This window comes from Coccomyxa subellipsoidea, assembly GCF_000258705.1.
Source record: "Coccomyxa subellipsoidea C-169, whole genome shotgun sequence".
Classification (NCBI taxonomy): Eukaryota; Viridiplantae; Chlorophyta; class Trebouxiophyceae; family Coccomyxaceae; genus Coccomyxa; species Coccomyxa subellipsoidea.
In genome coordinates, this window is record NW_005178039.1 from 2,817,248 (window position 1) to 2,832,535 (window position 15,288).

The following is a 15,288-nucleotide window of genomic DNA, read 5'->3' on the forward strand; positions in this document are numbered from 1 at the left end:
GCGCTGGCATCGAAAGGGCTGATGTCTGGAAAGGGAGGTGAAGTCGTGCGGTACCATGCATGTTTTTTGTGATCAGCAGTCTGATCAAGGCCGGTTGCGAGGGACTTGGCAGGGAAGTTTCACACCAAACGTGCGGCTGACATGTGCGGGCACATGCGCACAGGGCGTGAGGGCGGTGGCGGCGGGCGGGCAGCACACGGTGGCTGTGACAGAGACGAGCGTCTACTCCTGGGGCTGCAACAGCGCCGGCCAGCTGGGCACGCGCACCTTCCGAGACAAGGCGACACCCACGCTCGTGCGCGACCTGGAATCCGCGGGAGTGTGCCAGGTCGCCTGCGGCCGCCAGCACACCCTCTTCCTCTGCAGGTACGGGGAATGCAGTGCTTCAGTTCTTGTGGACTGAGAGCAGATAAAGAAGGCATGCTTGGACAAGGATCTGATGCACCTCCCCTGTTGCGTGATGCAACAGTTCCAGCTTTGTGCGCTTAGAGCAGACAAGGAAAGGCTTGCTTGGACGAGCATCTAATGCATCCCTCCAGACGACTGTCGTGCCAATGCTGTGATGCAAGGATCAATCAGTCGCATGTGCGTCTAGAGTGGCACAAGCTCTTCCAATAGGGTTTTGATTGGTGAGGTGGAGTTTTTCCTCCCGCACAAAGCCGAGTGGTTTGATCAAGCGAGGAATTTTGCGGGTATGCAGGGACGGGACTGTGTATGGGTGCGGATCCACCGAGCACGGGCAGCTGCCCTACCTGAAGTTTGCGGGCGGCCAGGAGGGCAGCGCCAGCGAGGATGAGGGTGATGTCAGCGCGGATGTGGGCGCTGAGGTGAACGCGCTGCAGCCGCGTAACGAGGTCACCATTCCCACGCAGCTGCGCCTGCCCTTCCTGCAGGTGTGCCCATGTGCCGCCACATGCCCCCACCTGCCTTTTATCGTTTCATGCCCAACAGAACCACTGATGCTAGGACCCTCCTCAGCGCATCCTTGCAAGCTGCCTTCAGCTTCTCTACACTGGCTGCCGCTGCCTTGTACAAACATCAAATATACACTTGCGAGGCTGTCCTTGAAGGTAAGAAGGGTTAGGGAATGGTATGGAAGAAAATGGAGTCTGATGTGTGGGTGTGTCGGCTGGGTGCAGGCTCGAGGGGGCAGGGCACCGGTGGTGAGCGGGATTGTGGCGGGCGGCTTCAGCAGCGCCTTCCTCACCAGCGCCCCCGATGAGTTCCCCGAGCAGCAGCAGCCACAACTGCTCGACAGGTGCCTTCCTTCACCCATTAGCCCTCCACACTGCACCTTTGCATGTCCCAGTGCGCTCTTCTGTACCTCTCTGCAGGGCAGAGCAGTCAGGCCTGTGCTGCACTGCAATGCCCAGCATCCCACCAGTCCATGTGTCAGGCACCCAGCACTGAATTGCGGCACTGTACTGCAAACTATACTGGAAAGTCACTTGAAGATACTGCTCCTCAGGGCCTGACTCGGTGTAGGTGCCTGCCGGCTGAAGAAAGCCACAGAGATGAGAATGTGCGTCAGTGTGGATGTGTGCATGCATGCAGGCTGCTGAGCGCCATAGAGGCGGCGGCTGTGCCGCAGGCTGAGGACATGGTTGCGCAGCTGGACGTGAGCGACAGGCAGCACCCGGAAGTCATGCCCCATCTCAAACCGCTCTGCACCGCCATCGACATGGTCTTTGGATCCGCCGCCGCCCTCAGCGCCACCTTTGGCTTCAAGGTGCCGGATACTCCTGCTTCGTCGTTTCTAGACAGCCTGGGCAGGATAGTATGAAAGATCCTATTGTAATCAGGGCTGATGGTGTAGAGAAGCCTAGGCAGGAGAGTGTCAATTGGCACTGTTTGGTCGGGGTTTCTAGTGCAGAGCGCAGATCAGGAGCAGTCACGACGCAATCCAAGGGTTTTAATTGGACAGTGCAAACGGCGCTGGACTTAGCACATTGTGCCCGACAGAAATGCTGTCAAAAGTGCTTATATCTAAGCAAGCCAGAGGGATTAAGGTGCACAGGTATGGCCACATGCATGCACTGCAAGCCGAATCAGAGCTTGGCAATGAGATTGGGCCTGATCAAAAGATGCGTCCCTGGTGTGCACAGGACGCTGTGGGCATGGACATGCGGCTGCTGGACGCTGTGCAGTCCAAGATAGTGTCGCTGTATGCGCCGGTGGCGGAGGCATTGCCCCCGCAGCCGGGCGCGCAGCGTCCCCTGGCGGAGGTGTTTGCGCGCTGCGTGGAGAGCTGCATGTACAAGGCCACCAACGAGCTCCTGGACGACCTCCACCGCAACTACCGGCTTCTGGGCACCCCCGAACGGTGCTCCCTCCTCCCTTCACTTTTCTGGTGGAGATGACATGTGGGCATTGGTTTCTGGCAACCATGTTAAACCTATGGGTGGGGAAGCATTGCAGACTGAATGAAAGGTAGACAATAGGGGTCAATTGGCCGGTGCCCAAATGGGTGCCCATGTTGATGTGCAGGCATGTCATTGGGCTGGGTATACACATGGACATTTTTCAATTGCCAGGCCTGGCCGTGAGGAGGTTACGGCATCAATGCGCGGGCTGAGTGATGTGTCGTCTGGGTGCGCAGGGCTCAGGTGGTGCTGGCGGCGTGCCAGAGCCCGCTGCTGTGCGAGCGGCGCAGCGCGAGCGTGCTCATCCCCCGCCTCTGCAGCTCCATCCTGCAGGCACCCTCCTCCTGCAGACACGTGCGCCCACACACAGCCCCTCAACTCAAATTAATCCCTACATTGCAGTCAGATACATCACCATCTGCACACTTGATCCTGCACTGCTCCTCCGTCAGATATGGTCTTTGTTGAATTCATACACTACCATCCTCCCTAGAAAGTCTACATGCAACCGTGCAGCCTCATGATTGAACAAGTTGTCAGACACCGTGCGAGTTCGAGTTGCACACCCAGTAAGCGAGGGGGGAAATGCTGAATACTCATGGGGTGGATGGCTGCGCAGATGCTCGTGAAGTGGTGGGCGGAGTACCCAGAGGAGCTGTTGGAGCAGCGAGTGGTGCGGCCGCTGCAGGACTACCTGACCAGCGAGCTGATGGTGACTAAGAAGCTGACGGTGTCGGTCATGAACGTGATCAAGGTGCTGGCCAAGGTGGAGGAGGCCAACCAGCTCGGCCGCAAGCTGCCCCCAGATGCCTTTTACAACGAGCTCATCAGGTGCTGTCTTGTTCTGCTCTCGCTCTGCTCTTGTCTGTGCATGTCTGGTTGTCATTTGACTGTCCATCTCTGCATGCGCTGGCCGAATTTGGTGTTGGTAGGTCCTTCTTGTGGGGCCTATCTTAGCTGTTACCTCCACTGTCACCCGTTCACAGAGCTTGATCTATGCAAAACACTAGCATTCAATGGGGACAGAGCTGGTCTTGCTCTGCTTTTATCTGGAGAATGCTGCACATGAGTGCATGTGACAGTCTTTATGTGCATGCTGTTATGCAATGCAACAAGTGGAAAGGGGTGCTCCTAAGTTTGTTGAGAACCATGTGGACTGAATGTGCTGAGTATCTTCTCGCTGCAGTAGCTAGGAGATTCCCTTCAACAAGCTTGCATTGTTTCTTTCGCATCTCGAGGCATTGTGAGCTGCAATGTTACCTTGTGTCTGATTGCTGTGTGGGTGTGTGCAGTGAGAAGCTTGACGTGGAGGACCACTATGTGGCCTGGCGGCAGACGCACGATTCGCCGCAGCATGCGATGGGAGTTGACGGGCCCTTTTCATTCTGCTCCTATCCCTTCCTGCTCAACCCCCGTGCCAAGTCCAAGCTTCTCCAGACAGAGGCCCGCTTCCTCATGAGCCAGGTGAGCGCCCTTTGCCATGCCATTTTGTTCCTTTTGCTTTCAATCCTGTCCTTGCATTGAAATGCCAGTGACACTTTGCTATCCTGACGGGATGCGCATGACCATCTTTATGTCGCAATCATGATGACTCTGCACCTGCGGGGAGGCATGTGCTGATGGAAATTGCCGTTTTGAGCCGAACCTTTCCAGGTAATGCTTGTGGAAGAAGGCAGGATGGCTACAAGGCCTAGAAATGCGCGTGTCTGATGTGGTGAGCGGTGCTGGTGCAGACGGTGCACCAGGCAAGGTATGAGCACGCGCACGGGTCACGGCTGGGCAAGCCGGCGGAGGACCGCGTGCTGCTGGACACCAAGGCGGCCAAGCGCAGCGCAGCGGGGGAAGCTTCCACCTCCGGCAGGGACACCCCTGCAGACAAGGCACGCCCTCTGCGTGTGTGACTAATGGGGTCAATGAAAATGCTGTAAGATACATGCTGTGCTGGTGAGGACGTCTCCCCTCTAGGGCGCGAGAGTCCTCAGAGCGTAGTTGATGGGGCTCTGCATCAATGTGCAAGTGGCGGAATGTTGGCCTGCTCCCCTGCAGCCTTCTTGTTTCTGCGCAAGGGGGGTCCTTCACTGCAAAGGAGTGAGCGCTGGTTTGCGCACAATCCAACATGGATTGCAAGGCCTGAACCGTTGACACGTTGTACTTTTGATGACCAGGACCGGAGGGACCGCCGGCGGAGGGACAGGCAGCACGGCCTGCGAGGCCTGTGGCAGCACATGTGGCGCGCAGGAAACGAGGGAGCCGCAAATGGCATCAGTAACAACGCCGGAGCAGCACCCCACGCCATGTCTGCTGCTTTGCCCGTCCCTGCCGCCGCAGCCAATCTTGACACCTACCAGGTATCTTGCCTCACCAGCCTTAATATGGCTACCCTGAAACATGCATTCCTCCCTTTCTGAGTGAGTTGATGCCTAGCCAAGTTAGCGAATGCAGGAATGCTGAATTGCATTGCCAGGATGTCTGATTTATCATCGCATTCTTTTGTTTGATCTGAAGGCCTTTGTTGAGACATATGGACCACACTGAGACAGCTCAGTGAACACTTGTCTACACCTCCAGTGGCTGAGCCATCCAGTCCTGACACAATAGTGGCATGCCTTCCCAATGTGCCTTCCCTTACCTGCAGCAACACGTTGCCTCTGCACTCCCCCAAAGTGTCCCCATCACCAGATGCATCTTGGGAGATCTTGGGTTACGCACATCTCAACAACCTGTAGATATTCCTTGTATAGATCTTATTAACAGGATTTTGGTGGCGTAAAAGGTGGACGAGCGGGCGATGGCGGCTCGGGAGGTGACGGCGCTGCGCTCGGCGGGATCGCCGTCGAACAGCGGCCACAACAGCCCCACCGCCGCCGGCTTGCTGGCGTCGGGTGGCAGCCGCGAATTTGCCGAGATGCTCTTAGCGGGGGGCTCCGGCGGCGGGGGCCTGGTGCGGCAGGACAGCATGAATCTGCCCAAACCTGAGGACAGCAATGCGCCCGCCACCCACCCTGACATGTGCATCGTGCGCATCCGCCGCCAGCACCTGCTTGAGGTGCTTCTCTTCTCCTCTCCTCTTCTTTTATCCTGTCATGAAATCTGCATGCCCCAGGTAATTACTTTGTTAGAGACAAGTGGTATCACACGCTGACCCACAGACAGAGACTTGACAACTTCACCGTTCGTTCCATTGATGGGTGGCCCCCCGGGACTGCAGCCTTTCTGATCTCCACGGAAGCTGCAACTTGGCTGCCCCGTTGACATTAAGAAGAGCGCCCAGGTCCCACACTCGGCCATCTCCGTGGTCAAGTGTGGTTTTAAAGTTCAAGCCATGCACAAGGCCAGACCTGAGGGTGTAGCCACCGCTACAGGACGCGCTGAACGAGGTGGCGCGGCAGCGGCCAAAGGATCTGTTCAAGCCGCTGCGCGTGCACTTCATCGGCGAGGACGGCATCGACGCGGGCGGCGTCAAGAAGGAGTTCTTTCAACTGCTCGTCACCGAACTGCTGTGCCCGGATTACGGCATGCTCGTCTTCCAGCCGGTGCGTGCCCCCTGATGGGTTTCAGGATCTGAGGGACAGCGAGGATTAAGGGCGGCTTGCTCTTTCATGAGACATGTGTCCTGGTGTATCTAATTTTGGTGCAATGGCATGCCATTGCATGCTTCAGCCCATGTGACACCCTCAGCAAGGGCTGAACCTCCGGTGTGCCAGTCAACAGCGCTAGATTCTTCTCACTGTTCATCTTGGCATTGGCAGTCAAAGTCTGTCATCGCAGGGCAGGGCTTGCCGTGCGACTTGTGTATGCATTGCACAGACACATCTATCCACACTTTGCTGAGAGAGACGCTGCTACAATGTATGCAGGAGTCGCGCACGTACTGGTTCAACCCCAGCACGTTGGAGGCGGAGGACGAGTTCATGTTGATAGGCCTAGTGCTGGGCCTCGCGATATACAATGGGGTGTTGCTAGATTTTCCGCTGCCGCTGGCGCTGTACCGGAAGCTGCTGGGGCAGCCGGCGGGCATGCGCGACCTGGCCGACATGGACCCCACCCTTGGCAAATCCCTCGCGCAGCTTCTGGAGGTCGAGGGTGCGCGCACTATCTATTGCATGTCTTGCGCAGAACATAAAGGGCACTCTGTGAAGCGTGCTGACGCTCCAGCTGCGGCTGTCTCTGTGTGAGCTCTGCCAAGACCAGCATAGCAATATATGCGCCTTTGTTGTCCCTCGTTGCTCATGGGGAGCAGTGCTGTTGATTTATCAGCCTGGTTGCACGCCAACGGGGGAGCGGAATGAGGTGGCCTGTGCGGGATTGTGTGATGCAAGCCATGCTGACAGAGGAGGGAACTTCAGCAATGCGAAGAATTCGCCAATTATGGTCCCTTGTGCTGCCATTCAGATATACATTTACCCTCAGGGAAGTCTATTCTGACTACCCATCCTTCTGACATGGTGGATGTGTGGGGCGGCAGACGCGGGCGGCGTGATAGAGAGCTTCTGCCTGACTTTCACGGCGGGGCTGCCGGGCATCGGCGAACCGGTGTCGGCGCCGCTGTGCGATGACGGCGATGATGTGGCGGTGACGGCCGACAATCGGCGCGAGTACGTGGACGCCTACGTGGACTGCATCCTCAACACATCCATCGAGAAGCAGGTGCGCATGCTCTGCCTGTTGCAGTGCTGTGTCAGGGGCGGAAAACTTTTACTGTTTCTCTACTGTCCCTAGCTGCGTGCATGACAGAACCTGCATGCTCTGACCTTGATGTGGGATGCCTCCTGTGCGACGCGTGTGCATGGCAAGGTCAGAAAGGACCAAAGGTGCAGAGTAGATCTGTAAGGAAAGGTGTTGAGCAGCTAGGTAGCTGCTTGGGACTGTAGCTGGGAACTTCTACAAAAATGGCTTGAAGCCCCTCGCAATGGCAAAAGCGGGTTGGGAACGAGAGAAGCCCCTTTGAGCGCCTTTAGCAAGGTTGCTGAGAGGGGGGTCATGCGCGCAGTTTGAGGCGTTTGCGCGGGGCTTCATGATGCTGTGCGGCGGCCCGGCCATCCACCTGTTCAGCGCGACAGAGCTGGAGCGCCTCGTCTGCGGCAACCCCCTGCTCGACTTTGCGGCGCTGCAGGCAAACTCTCGCTACGACGGCGGCTACTCTGCAGAGCACCGGGTGAGGCTTCATCGGATGCTGAGGATACCTGACCGGAGTGCGGTTGTCAAGGATCTGCTGCACTCATTAAGGGGCACATGCACAGTGTACATACAAGGCCAGATGCATGCAGGGTGTCTTTTCCTGCGACAGCTCATCGTAGTTGGCCGAGGTTGGAAGGCTGCAGACTTGTTGAATGAGGTTGGGATCTCTGAAACCACACCCGCATTCAATTTGGTACAGGCTCTCATCAGGTGCTTAGTCTGTGCTGGGTGCGCAGGCCGTGAAGTGGCTGTGGGAGATAGTGGGCGAGTTGGACGACGAGGAGAAGCGCCGCTTCCTCAAGTTCTTTACCGGCTCCGACCGGGCGCCCATTGGCGGCCTCGGCAACCTCAGGCAAGCTCCCCTCATGCCTCTAGTGCCTGCGCCTCTGGCTGCAGTGCAGTGCTGACCCCACCACACATCCAAGTGAATTTCCCCGAGGTGTGCCCCAGCTCAGTGCATTGCAGCAGCTGAGGTGCAAGGGGATAGCAGGAGCACTTTCTCAGGCCAGCCTTTGATGCTGGTGGTGAATGGGAGATGCAATCATGTCACCATGTGTCACAACAGCCTTGCAGAGCAAGTGTAGTGGGCGTGCAGGTGCATCATCCAGAGGGACGGCACGGATTCGCAGAAGCTGCCGACGGCGCACACGTGCTTCAACACACTGCTGCTGCCCTCCTACCGCTCGCGCGAAGTCATGAGCGAGCGACTGCGCCTGGCTATCATGAACTCTGAGGGCTTCGGCCTGGAGTGAACCATTCGCAGCGCTCTTGTGCCAACACCCTGAAACGCAAGAGGATGTTGCAGCAGCACTCTGAAACGCTAGAGGAATCTGCAAGACATCGCCCCAGTCCTGCAGCTAGGGCTCAGTCTTATGCAGGCATCCCTGTTGAGGCGAGGCCTGCCTCTACCAGAGCGCGAACATGTTGTAGAATTGAGACATCCGGTTGAAATGTAGACGCCTGTGACACAGCCAGCAAGCGGACCACCAGTTTGTCAGGTGCTTCCTCAGGAGGTGGTGTGGGCACAGAACACCCATAGCATCCCAGGAACTTCTGGCAGCAACATTGCCCAGTAACCTGAAGGGCTGCTAATGCTACAGAAGCATTGGTGCTGCACGAATTTTGCCAGGACAGATCTGCATTGAAGTGGCTTTAACCACTGCAGTGCAGGCAAGCTCGCCAGGCATCTTGTTGCTGGAACGTACCCATGAGGAATCAAACCTTTGAAACAACATTTTCTTGTTGCAGTTGGTGAATGCCTGCAGAACCCAACCGATCAGCAAAATGAGCTGAATCAGTTGCCCCGGGAACCCTATGAACAGACATGGAAGATATAAGTGCAGCACTGCACCGACTTGGTAAATAAATGCAATTACAGTTGGAGGAATTGTAGAGCGCATTATGCTCTAGCAGGAAATGTCTCGCTGTTAATTTTTTTGTATAACTAGACTTGAGCTTTGGGGAGTGAGCTTCTCAATGCAATGCATTGAAAATGTAATATGATGGACCGTAACAGAAGTATTGTTCTCTTATGCTAAATACTGTGGGCACAGCGATATGCCGCATATCACATTCCTGGTCAAATGCAGAACTCATAAAATGGCAGGCCTCGTGCATATGCATTGGCCGAATCAAGCGGTGGCCGCCACACCCGGCCTTAGGCAGACACAGCCGTCACTGCCGCAGCATCACACGCAGGAAGCATGAGGTTCACAGCTTAGTTTCTTACGCCTAGCCATTATTGGTCGACTTTCAGAGAAGCCGGCAGTTCAAGTGCGCACGAAGCTCAGTTTTTATACCGCCCCCTGCCAGCCGGGGCCAAGTATTGGGTCAGCATATACCTCAGTGTATGTATTCTAAATATGCCTTGAAACAAGGGCAGGTGGCACATCAACGGCTTTTTCTCTCCTGCTGCGCCTTGACCTTGGCCATCATGTCATCAATGAGCTTGATATAGGCCTTGCAGTCGAATTTGCGCTGGCACCCCTTGGCGTTCATGTAGCGGATCTTGCCAAACACCGGCCTCTCTCCCCAGCCCTGCATGCCCATCTCCTCTCAGATTCTACTGTAAAAGATCGCAAATGTCTATCGGGAAGCACTGGCCAATTGGCACGTTACATCTACATGCTAGCCTAAAAAAGGCAAAACTTAGCTCAAATATGCTTCCTTGGAGGAATTCCAGCCTGGGGCAATTTCATCCACTGCAGGCAGCACAAAAGCACATGCAATGCGCAAAGGAAGACCATGAAAGAGCCGCTTTGTGATGCTTGCCTGATCATGGATGCCTCCAATGCTCCACATGCAGCCCACATAGCCGTTTGGGTCGCGCCCGTCGATCTCATACTTGTCATTCAGCACAATAGCAATCTCAAGCGCCTCCTCGGGGCTGTTGGTCCATTCCAAGATCTGCACCCAATCAGCAGGTGTCCTTATCACCCTCTCACCAACTTTTCATATGTCCAGTAGATGCTCTCTGCAACACCTGGCACTTTACTGCCATTATTTTACTTTTGTCTACCTTCTTACAAAGAGGGGAAGCCTGTCATTACAGGGAGCACTCAGATGCATGCGGACTGACTGACTGTGGCCAGTGCGCAAGATACAGTCAGGCAGGAGGCGGGTGCTGGCACCTTCTTGGCCCAGTACATGCGCATGAAGCCGTGCATTTTGCCGTGATGCACCATCTCCAGCTGCGCCGCATTCCACAGCAGGTCATGTGTCTTGCCCTCCTCTAATTCCTCCCTGCATACGCACACAGCCCCAGGTCAGTCATAAATCGCCTCATCTGTGCCCCCTCATAAGGCTGTCCTGGCCGGCACGTGAAAAGTCACACATCTCAAAACCCTGGGTAAATTCTGAAATGCAGACAACAAGGAGCGCCCTCAGCATTGGCAGTGCAATCTGGGGACCTTTCCCCGGCCCAGTCGCAGTCAGTCACAAATTTGGTGGAGGAGCGGTCACCGTACATAGGTTGGTGTAATTGTGGTCTGGGTGCTTTTGCCTTGTACAGAATGTGATGGGTTCCCAGACATTCTGGCAGGCACCATGCTCACCGGGTGTAGATGAATTCTCGCTTGTCTGCGGTGTGCTTCTGCAGAGTCTCCCTGGCCCAGGGGTAGCAGGCGTCCAGGGTGTCATAGTTGGGCGTGTAGAAGCAGTAGTTGTCAGACAGCTCCCGCCGCACCACGCACTCCTCATTGAATGCCTCCACACCCTCCTGCAGCAAGACTAACTTTTCATTGATTGGATCTCTTTTTACTGAACGGCTGCCAACGATCAAGCACTCTTCACAGTGAGGCAGTTGTTCATCCGTTCAATTTCTATGATATCCTTCATGGACTGTGTCCAGTCAGCAATGCAGCTGGGAGGGGCATCTTGACTTCAGTAGGCAGTAGAGTGGCTGTCCTGATCTGCTATAGCACAATCAAAAGGAGGGGCCAGAAGATATATGGAAAGGGTAGGCACTGGCGCACCTTGAACTTGCTGCGGAGCTTGGAAGCTTCCAGTGCAGCGCGCTGGGCGGACAGGTGGCCAAAGTGCAGGAACGGGGACAGCTGAGACAGTGCTTTGGGGAAGTTGGGATTGTTGCGCTTGGTGTTGTAGATGGACAGCCGCTCCTTTGACAAGAACCCCTTCTCCCCAAGAAGCGCCTACGGCCAGCACAGCAAACAGCTGAAATAATGGACATGAGCAATTGCTCTCACCCAGCGCTAGACACCTATCCCGCCGGTGGGCACTGATGCTGTAAAGGGGTGCACCAAGCGAAGCCTGGAATGTGAGAATTGAAAATGGGCCACAGCTTTGGGTTATAGGTGATGAATCACCTCCATGGCAGCATCTTCGCCGGGTTTGACCCAGTCAACCTCTGGGACATCTTTTCCCCTCTCCACCACAGCTGCGATCTCTGCATCCCAGTCCACTGCATCCGGCTTCACGTCCAGCTCCCACTTGGGCTGCTTGCCCAAGTCTGGGTACGGCTGCACACACAAAATAAAAAATTTATCACCCAAGCGCTTTTGACTCATTGCCACAGCAGCCGCCGCGCGCTTCCCCACTACCCCATGACATCCAAGCCTACAAAGGACTTTCGCAGGATATACAAAGACTGAAATTCTGTGTAGCCATGGTTTCTGTTTGATGGCATGCCTTGCATGGTCCCAGAGAGAACAGTAAGGCGTGCAGCACCTGCAGGAATTCTGGCAGCTGCCTGTGGATTTTGGGGCGGATTGTGCGCGCCCCATACTCCCGCTTGTCGCTGGCTTCCCAGCAGGGCACCACGTTGTGTGCGTCCACCTCGTGGAAGGGAACGCTCAATTTCTCCGCCACCTGCGCGACAGGCCACCTGCTTGACGCAGCGCTGATGTGGCGTTCCAGTAGTCTTCCAATGCCGCCATCCACAGAAAGAACGTGATGGAGTCCTTGAGCAGTGCTGTACTTTTTACAGGGCGCAGGACAAGGCAGCATGTTGCGAATCCAGGAATCTGCAGCAACAGGAGCAGTGGTGCAGCCCGTTGTTAAAAGCCACAGACGCTTGCCTGGTCGCGCCACTGCCTGCCAAGGCGGAGGGGAGCAAAGTCGGTGACAAGCAGGCTGGCACCGGTCCTCTGTACGAGCTCTGGCACCGTCTGCACAGGGTCCCCCTTGAGGAGGAAGAAGGGGATGTTGAGGGCCTCCAGCTTGGGCTGCATCAGCTTCAGGCCCCGCAGCATGAAGCCGAACTGGCGGGCACCGGCGTTCAGGTACGATGGGACCTGCAGAGATTGGCGCAAGCCATGCTCAGCAGTGTGTGGTGCACAAACACCGTGCAGGGCATCTATGCTGTTTCTCATCGTCGTTAGCAAGTGGAAAGCTCTTATGAAAGAAGGAGGAAGGGGCTCACAAGGTTGAAGACCACAGCGACCGGGGCATGACTCTTGGCAGCAACTTCTGCTGCATGCAGGAGTGCCCAGTTGTCCTGCACACGTTGATCACGCGACATCCTGCAAGTCGATATTGATTATTTCAATTTACGTCTGCATTATACGACAGCAGGTGGTGCTCAAAGCGGTTGTTGATGGCTTGCAACCACGTTGCATTGGTCACACAGGCACCTACCAGTATAGCACAGGTCCAGCGCCGACATCTCCGTCCTTTAATGTGCGTACACGCTTTGAATTTACAAGGGCACCTAAATCTGATGCCACTGCAGCTTTCTTGGACGTGCCAGCGCTGCTTTGACCTGTATCCGCCTTGCGTTTTGGAGCCATCACTGTGGTTGTTCTTGTCCGCTTCGATATCAGTTGGGAATCAGGACGTTGCACGTAGGATAGAAGGAATCTGCAGAGACGATGGTGCTCGGATGATCTGAACAAAAGGCTGTGAGTTGGGGTTACAATCCTCCCCGAGCACCAAAGCATGCGACCCGAAAAGACACAGTTTTTGCAAGCGCATGTTGGACTTGCAACCCAGATGCATCTCTCAAGGTGAAAGGGATGAGTTCTGAAGGTGCCACGGGGCCACGGGGTCTGACCTGGCAGCATGGAGGACATGCAGGCAATTGCAATGCACTGCAGAATACAAGTCAGGCATACAAAATCGACATAACTGTGAGATCACAGCAGTCATGCAGGCTTCGATGCGTTCATTGTCATGCCTCAAACGCTTGATGCCGTTTCAGGGAATGGCAGGAGTGCATTTTGATGCCATCCTGACGTCCCCACCCAGGATCCCTGATATTGCATCTTGCAGAGCCATCTCATCAATTAGTTTCGAAGGTGTTGTGACTCCTGACCAAGAATATCGAGCGTTCCGGGAATCAAGGCTGGGCTTTAGTACAGACACAGGTATTCCCCAAGACAGCTCGTCCTCAGGGGGTGACACTCAGTTTCAAAGGATTCTGCAGCATCCAAGCACGGAATTTGGATCAGAGGCTAGCGCGAGCAGCATTCCAGAGGAAGACCCAGAGGATGCAGAGGGTGATGCCGAGGGCGACGACGCTCAAGAATTGAGAGAGCGCCTGCTGAAAGCAGCTTTGGCACACGTGGTACAGAGATTTTTTATTCACATGATTGCTTGGCGTTTTTTCTGTGATGAAGCAGCACATTTTGATTTACAAGAATAAGGCATTGTGTGTATTGTGTACCCCTTGCAGAAGAACAAGGGCTGGTCTGTTGCTGCACTGCAGAGCGGTGCAGAGGATCTGCAGTTGTCCAGATCAGTATCAGGTATTGTTTCAAATGGTGCTGCTGGGCTGGTTGAGGTGGGTCCATGCGCCGTCACCCCCCCTGGCTCACCTCAGGACTCGCATCTGCCTCATCCCCTCACACTGTGAGCATTCACGGTCGTGGAACTTCTTCAGACACAGTCTTTGACTCTTTTCTCTGTGCTCTTCCATAGTACTTTGTGGACGACTGCAATCAGCGCCTTGCAGCTGAGCTGGACAGCCGGGAGAAAGAACTGGCGGGGACGAGAGTGCCTGAACGCGTCCGCATGGCAGTGCGCATGCGCTTGGAGATGCTCATACCATACATTGGTGCGCCCCTGTCGTGCCCATGCTTTCTTGCTGTTCCAGCTTCTCAGATGCTTACAAATAGTCATGTTGTATTCACGCTCGATGCAGCTCTCTTGCAGCCTCTGCTTGCAAGTTCTGACATGCTCTTTGTGACTGGCGTGCCTGTGCAGACACCTGGCCGCAGGCCTTGGGCATCCAGGCGCACCCTGGCCATGTGGCGACAGCTGTGCGGCAGCGCGCTGAGCTGGCGGACGACATATGGCACGCCTGCGGAGACACATCCACAGACTACAACTGGTACACCAAGCGCGGCCTGCTGGCGGCAGTCTACGCGGCCACGGAGCTGTATATGCTCACCGATTACTCACCCGGCTACGCCGACACGTGGCGTTCCCTCGACCGCCGGCTTGCCGATGTGAAGCGGCTGGGGGGCGCCGCCGCGGAGGTGAGTCATAAATCACCAAACGGGGCAGTCACCAAATGCAGACGATCAGGGGCTGCAAGCGCCAGAAATTAAGACACTGGATGGCTTGTGGGATACCCAGGATGGAACATTATGGCAAGCTTTGCAGCGCGGTGCTGAGTGTCTAATGACTCAAATGCAGGGGAGCAGGACGGAGAGACTGAAAGCGTGTCAAGATCGTGTATTTGAAGCTCTAGCTGACATTTTTGGGGTGTTTGTGGCAGGCTCGGCAGGCCATGAGCAGCGTGTTAGCAAGTGTTGGGTCGATGGCGGAGTGGGCTCAGGAGGCTGTCATCCAAGCTCAGAGGCGCCGCCAGCAACAATAATGCAAAGGAATGAAGCCTGCACGTAACGATGAGCCCTGAATCAGCCTGACTCAGGGGCCTCTGAGTCGGAGGGCTTGGATGAAGTTCAACATTTGATGATAATTAGATACTGCAGACCTTGATGTAAGCAGCTGCTGCATCACTAAGGAGTCCTTGTGACAACTCTTCATGCACTTGGCCAAAAGGCTTCATCATGATGCTGACTTATAAGAGGAACGTTCCTGAAGGGCCTAGGCCTTCATCTTGATCAAGCTTCAAACGCATGCGCGTAAGCATATATGCAGCAAAGCTACAGCAGCATAAAATTGTAGATCTTCCTGCTGCTGTAAAATTTTGCAACCCACATACACACCCATTTTCGGAGAGTTTCTGACGAGGCAGGCCTGGAATCTCCCAAGCCAAGAAACTTAGGAGGCCGCTGTAGACCGTGGCTCCATTCTAGCGCCCAATTTCCTGGTCTCCACCAAG

At 55.4% G+C, this 15,288-nt stretch overlaps 3 protein-coding genes across 3 annotated transcripts; 2 read left to right on the forward strand and 1 right to left on the reverse strand.

Annotated features, from left to right (window-relative positions):
• Window positions 1-5,370: 5,370 nt before the first annotated feature.
• Window positions 5,371-8,293, forward strand: COCSUDRAFT_35876 (HECT-domain-containing protein; the record flags this gene model as incomplete). Its single annotated transcript, XM_005650059.1, has 7 exons — window positions 5,371-5,409; window positions 5,726-5,896; window positions 6,221-6,446; window positions 6,829-7,010; window positions 7,354-7,518; window positions 7,778-7,893; window positions 8,137-8,293. 7 exons carry the CDS (start codon window positions 5,371-5,373, stop codon window positions 8,291-8,293), a joined length of 1,056 nt encoding a protein of 351 aa, XP_005650116.1.
• Window positions 8,294-9,431: 1,138 nt separating this feature from the next.
• COCSUDRAFT_35877 (CPD photolyase) lies at window positions 9,432-12,519 on the reverse strand (the record flags this gene model as incomplete). Its single annotated transcript, XM_005650060.1, has 9 exons — window positions 9,432-9,578; window positions 9,813-9,947; window positions 10,172-10,283; window positions 10,595-10,758; window positions 11,015-11,191; window positions 11,366-11,518; window positions 11,727-11,867; window positions 12,077-12,292; window positions 12,421-12,519. 9 exons carry the CDS (start codon window positions 12,517-12,519, stop codon window positions 9,432-9,434), a joined length of 1,344 nt encoding a protein of 447 aa, XP_005650117.1.
• Window positions 12,520-13,136: 617 nt separating this feature from the next.
• COCSUDRAFT_32690 (ubiquinone biosynthesis protein COQ9) lies at window positions 13,137-15,162 on the forward strand. Its single transcript, XM_005650061.1, has 5 exons — window positions 13,137-13,563; window positions 13,672-13,779; window positions 13,917-14,052; window positions 14,202-14,476; window positions 14,719-15,162. Exons 1-5 carry the CDS (start codon window positions 13,201-13,203, stop codon window positions 14,818-14,820), a joined length of 984 nt encoding a protein of 327 aa, XP_005650118.1. The 5' UTR covers window positions 13,137-13,200; the 3' UTR covers window positions 14,821-15,162.
• Window positions 15,163-15,288: the final 126 nt, after the last annotated feature.

Coding starts and splice junctions, on each gene's coding strand:
- COCSUDRAFT_32690 (XM_005650061.1), top strand. CDS start 13,201: ATGGCAGGAGTGCATTTTGATGCCATCCTGACGTCCCCACCCAGGATC. Junction 13,564..13,671: donor AAGCAGCTTTGGCACACGTG/GTACAGAGATTT, acceptor TACCCCTTGCAG/AAGAACAAGGGCTGGTCTGT. Junction 13,780..13,916: donor GTGCTGCTGGGCTGGTTGAG/GTGGGTCCATGC, acceptor GCTCTTCCATAG/TACTTTGTGGACGACTGCAA.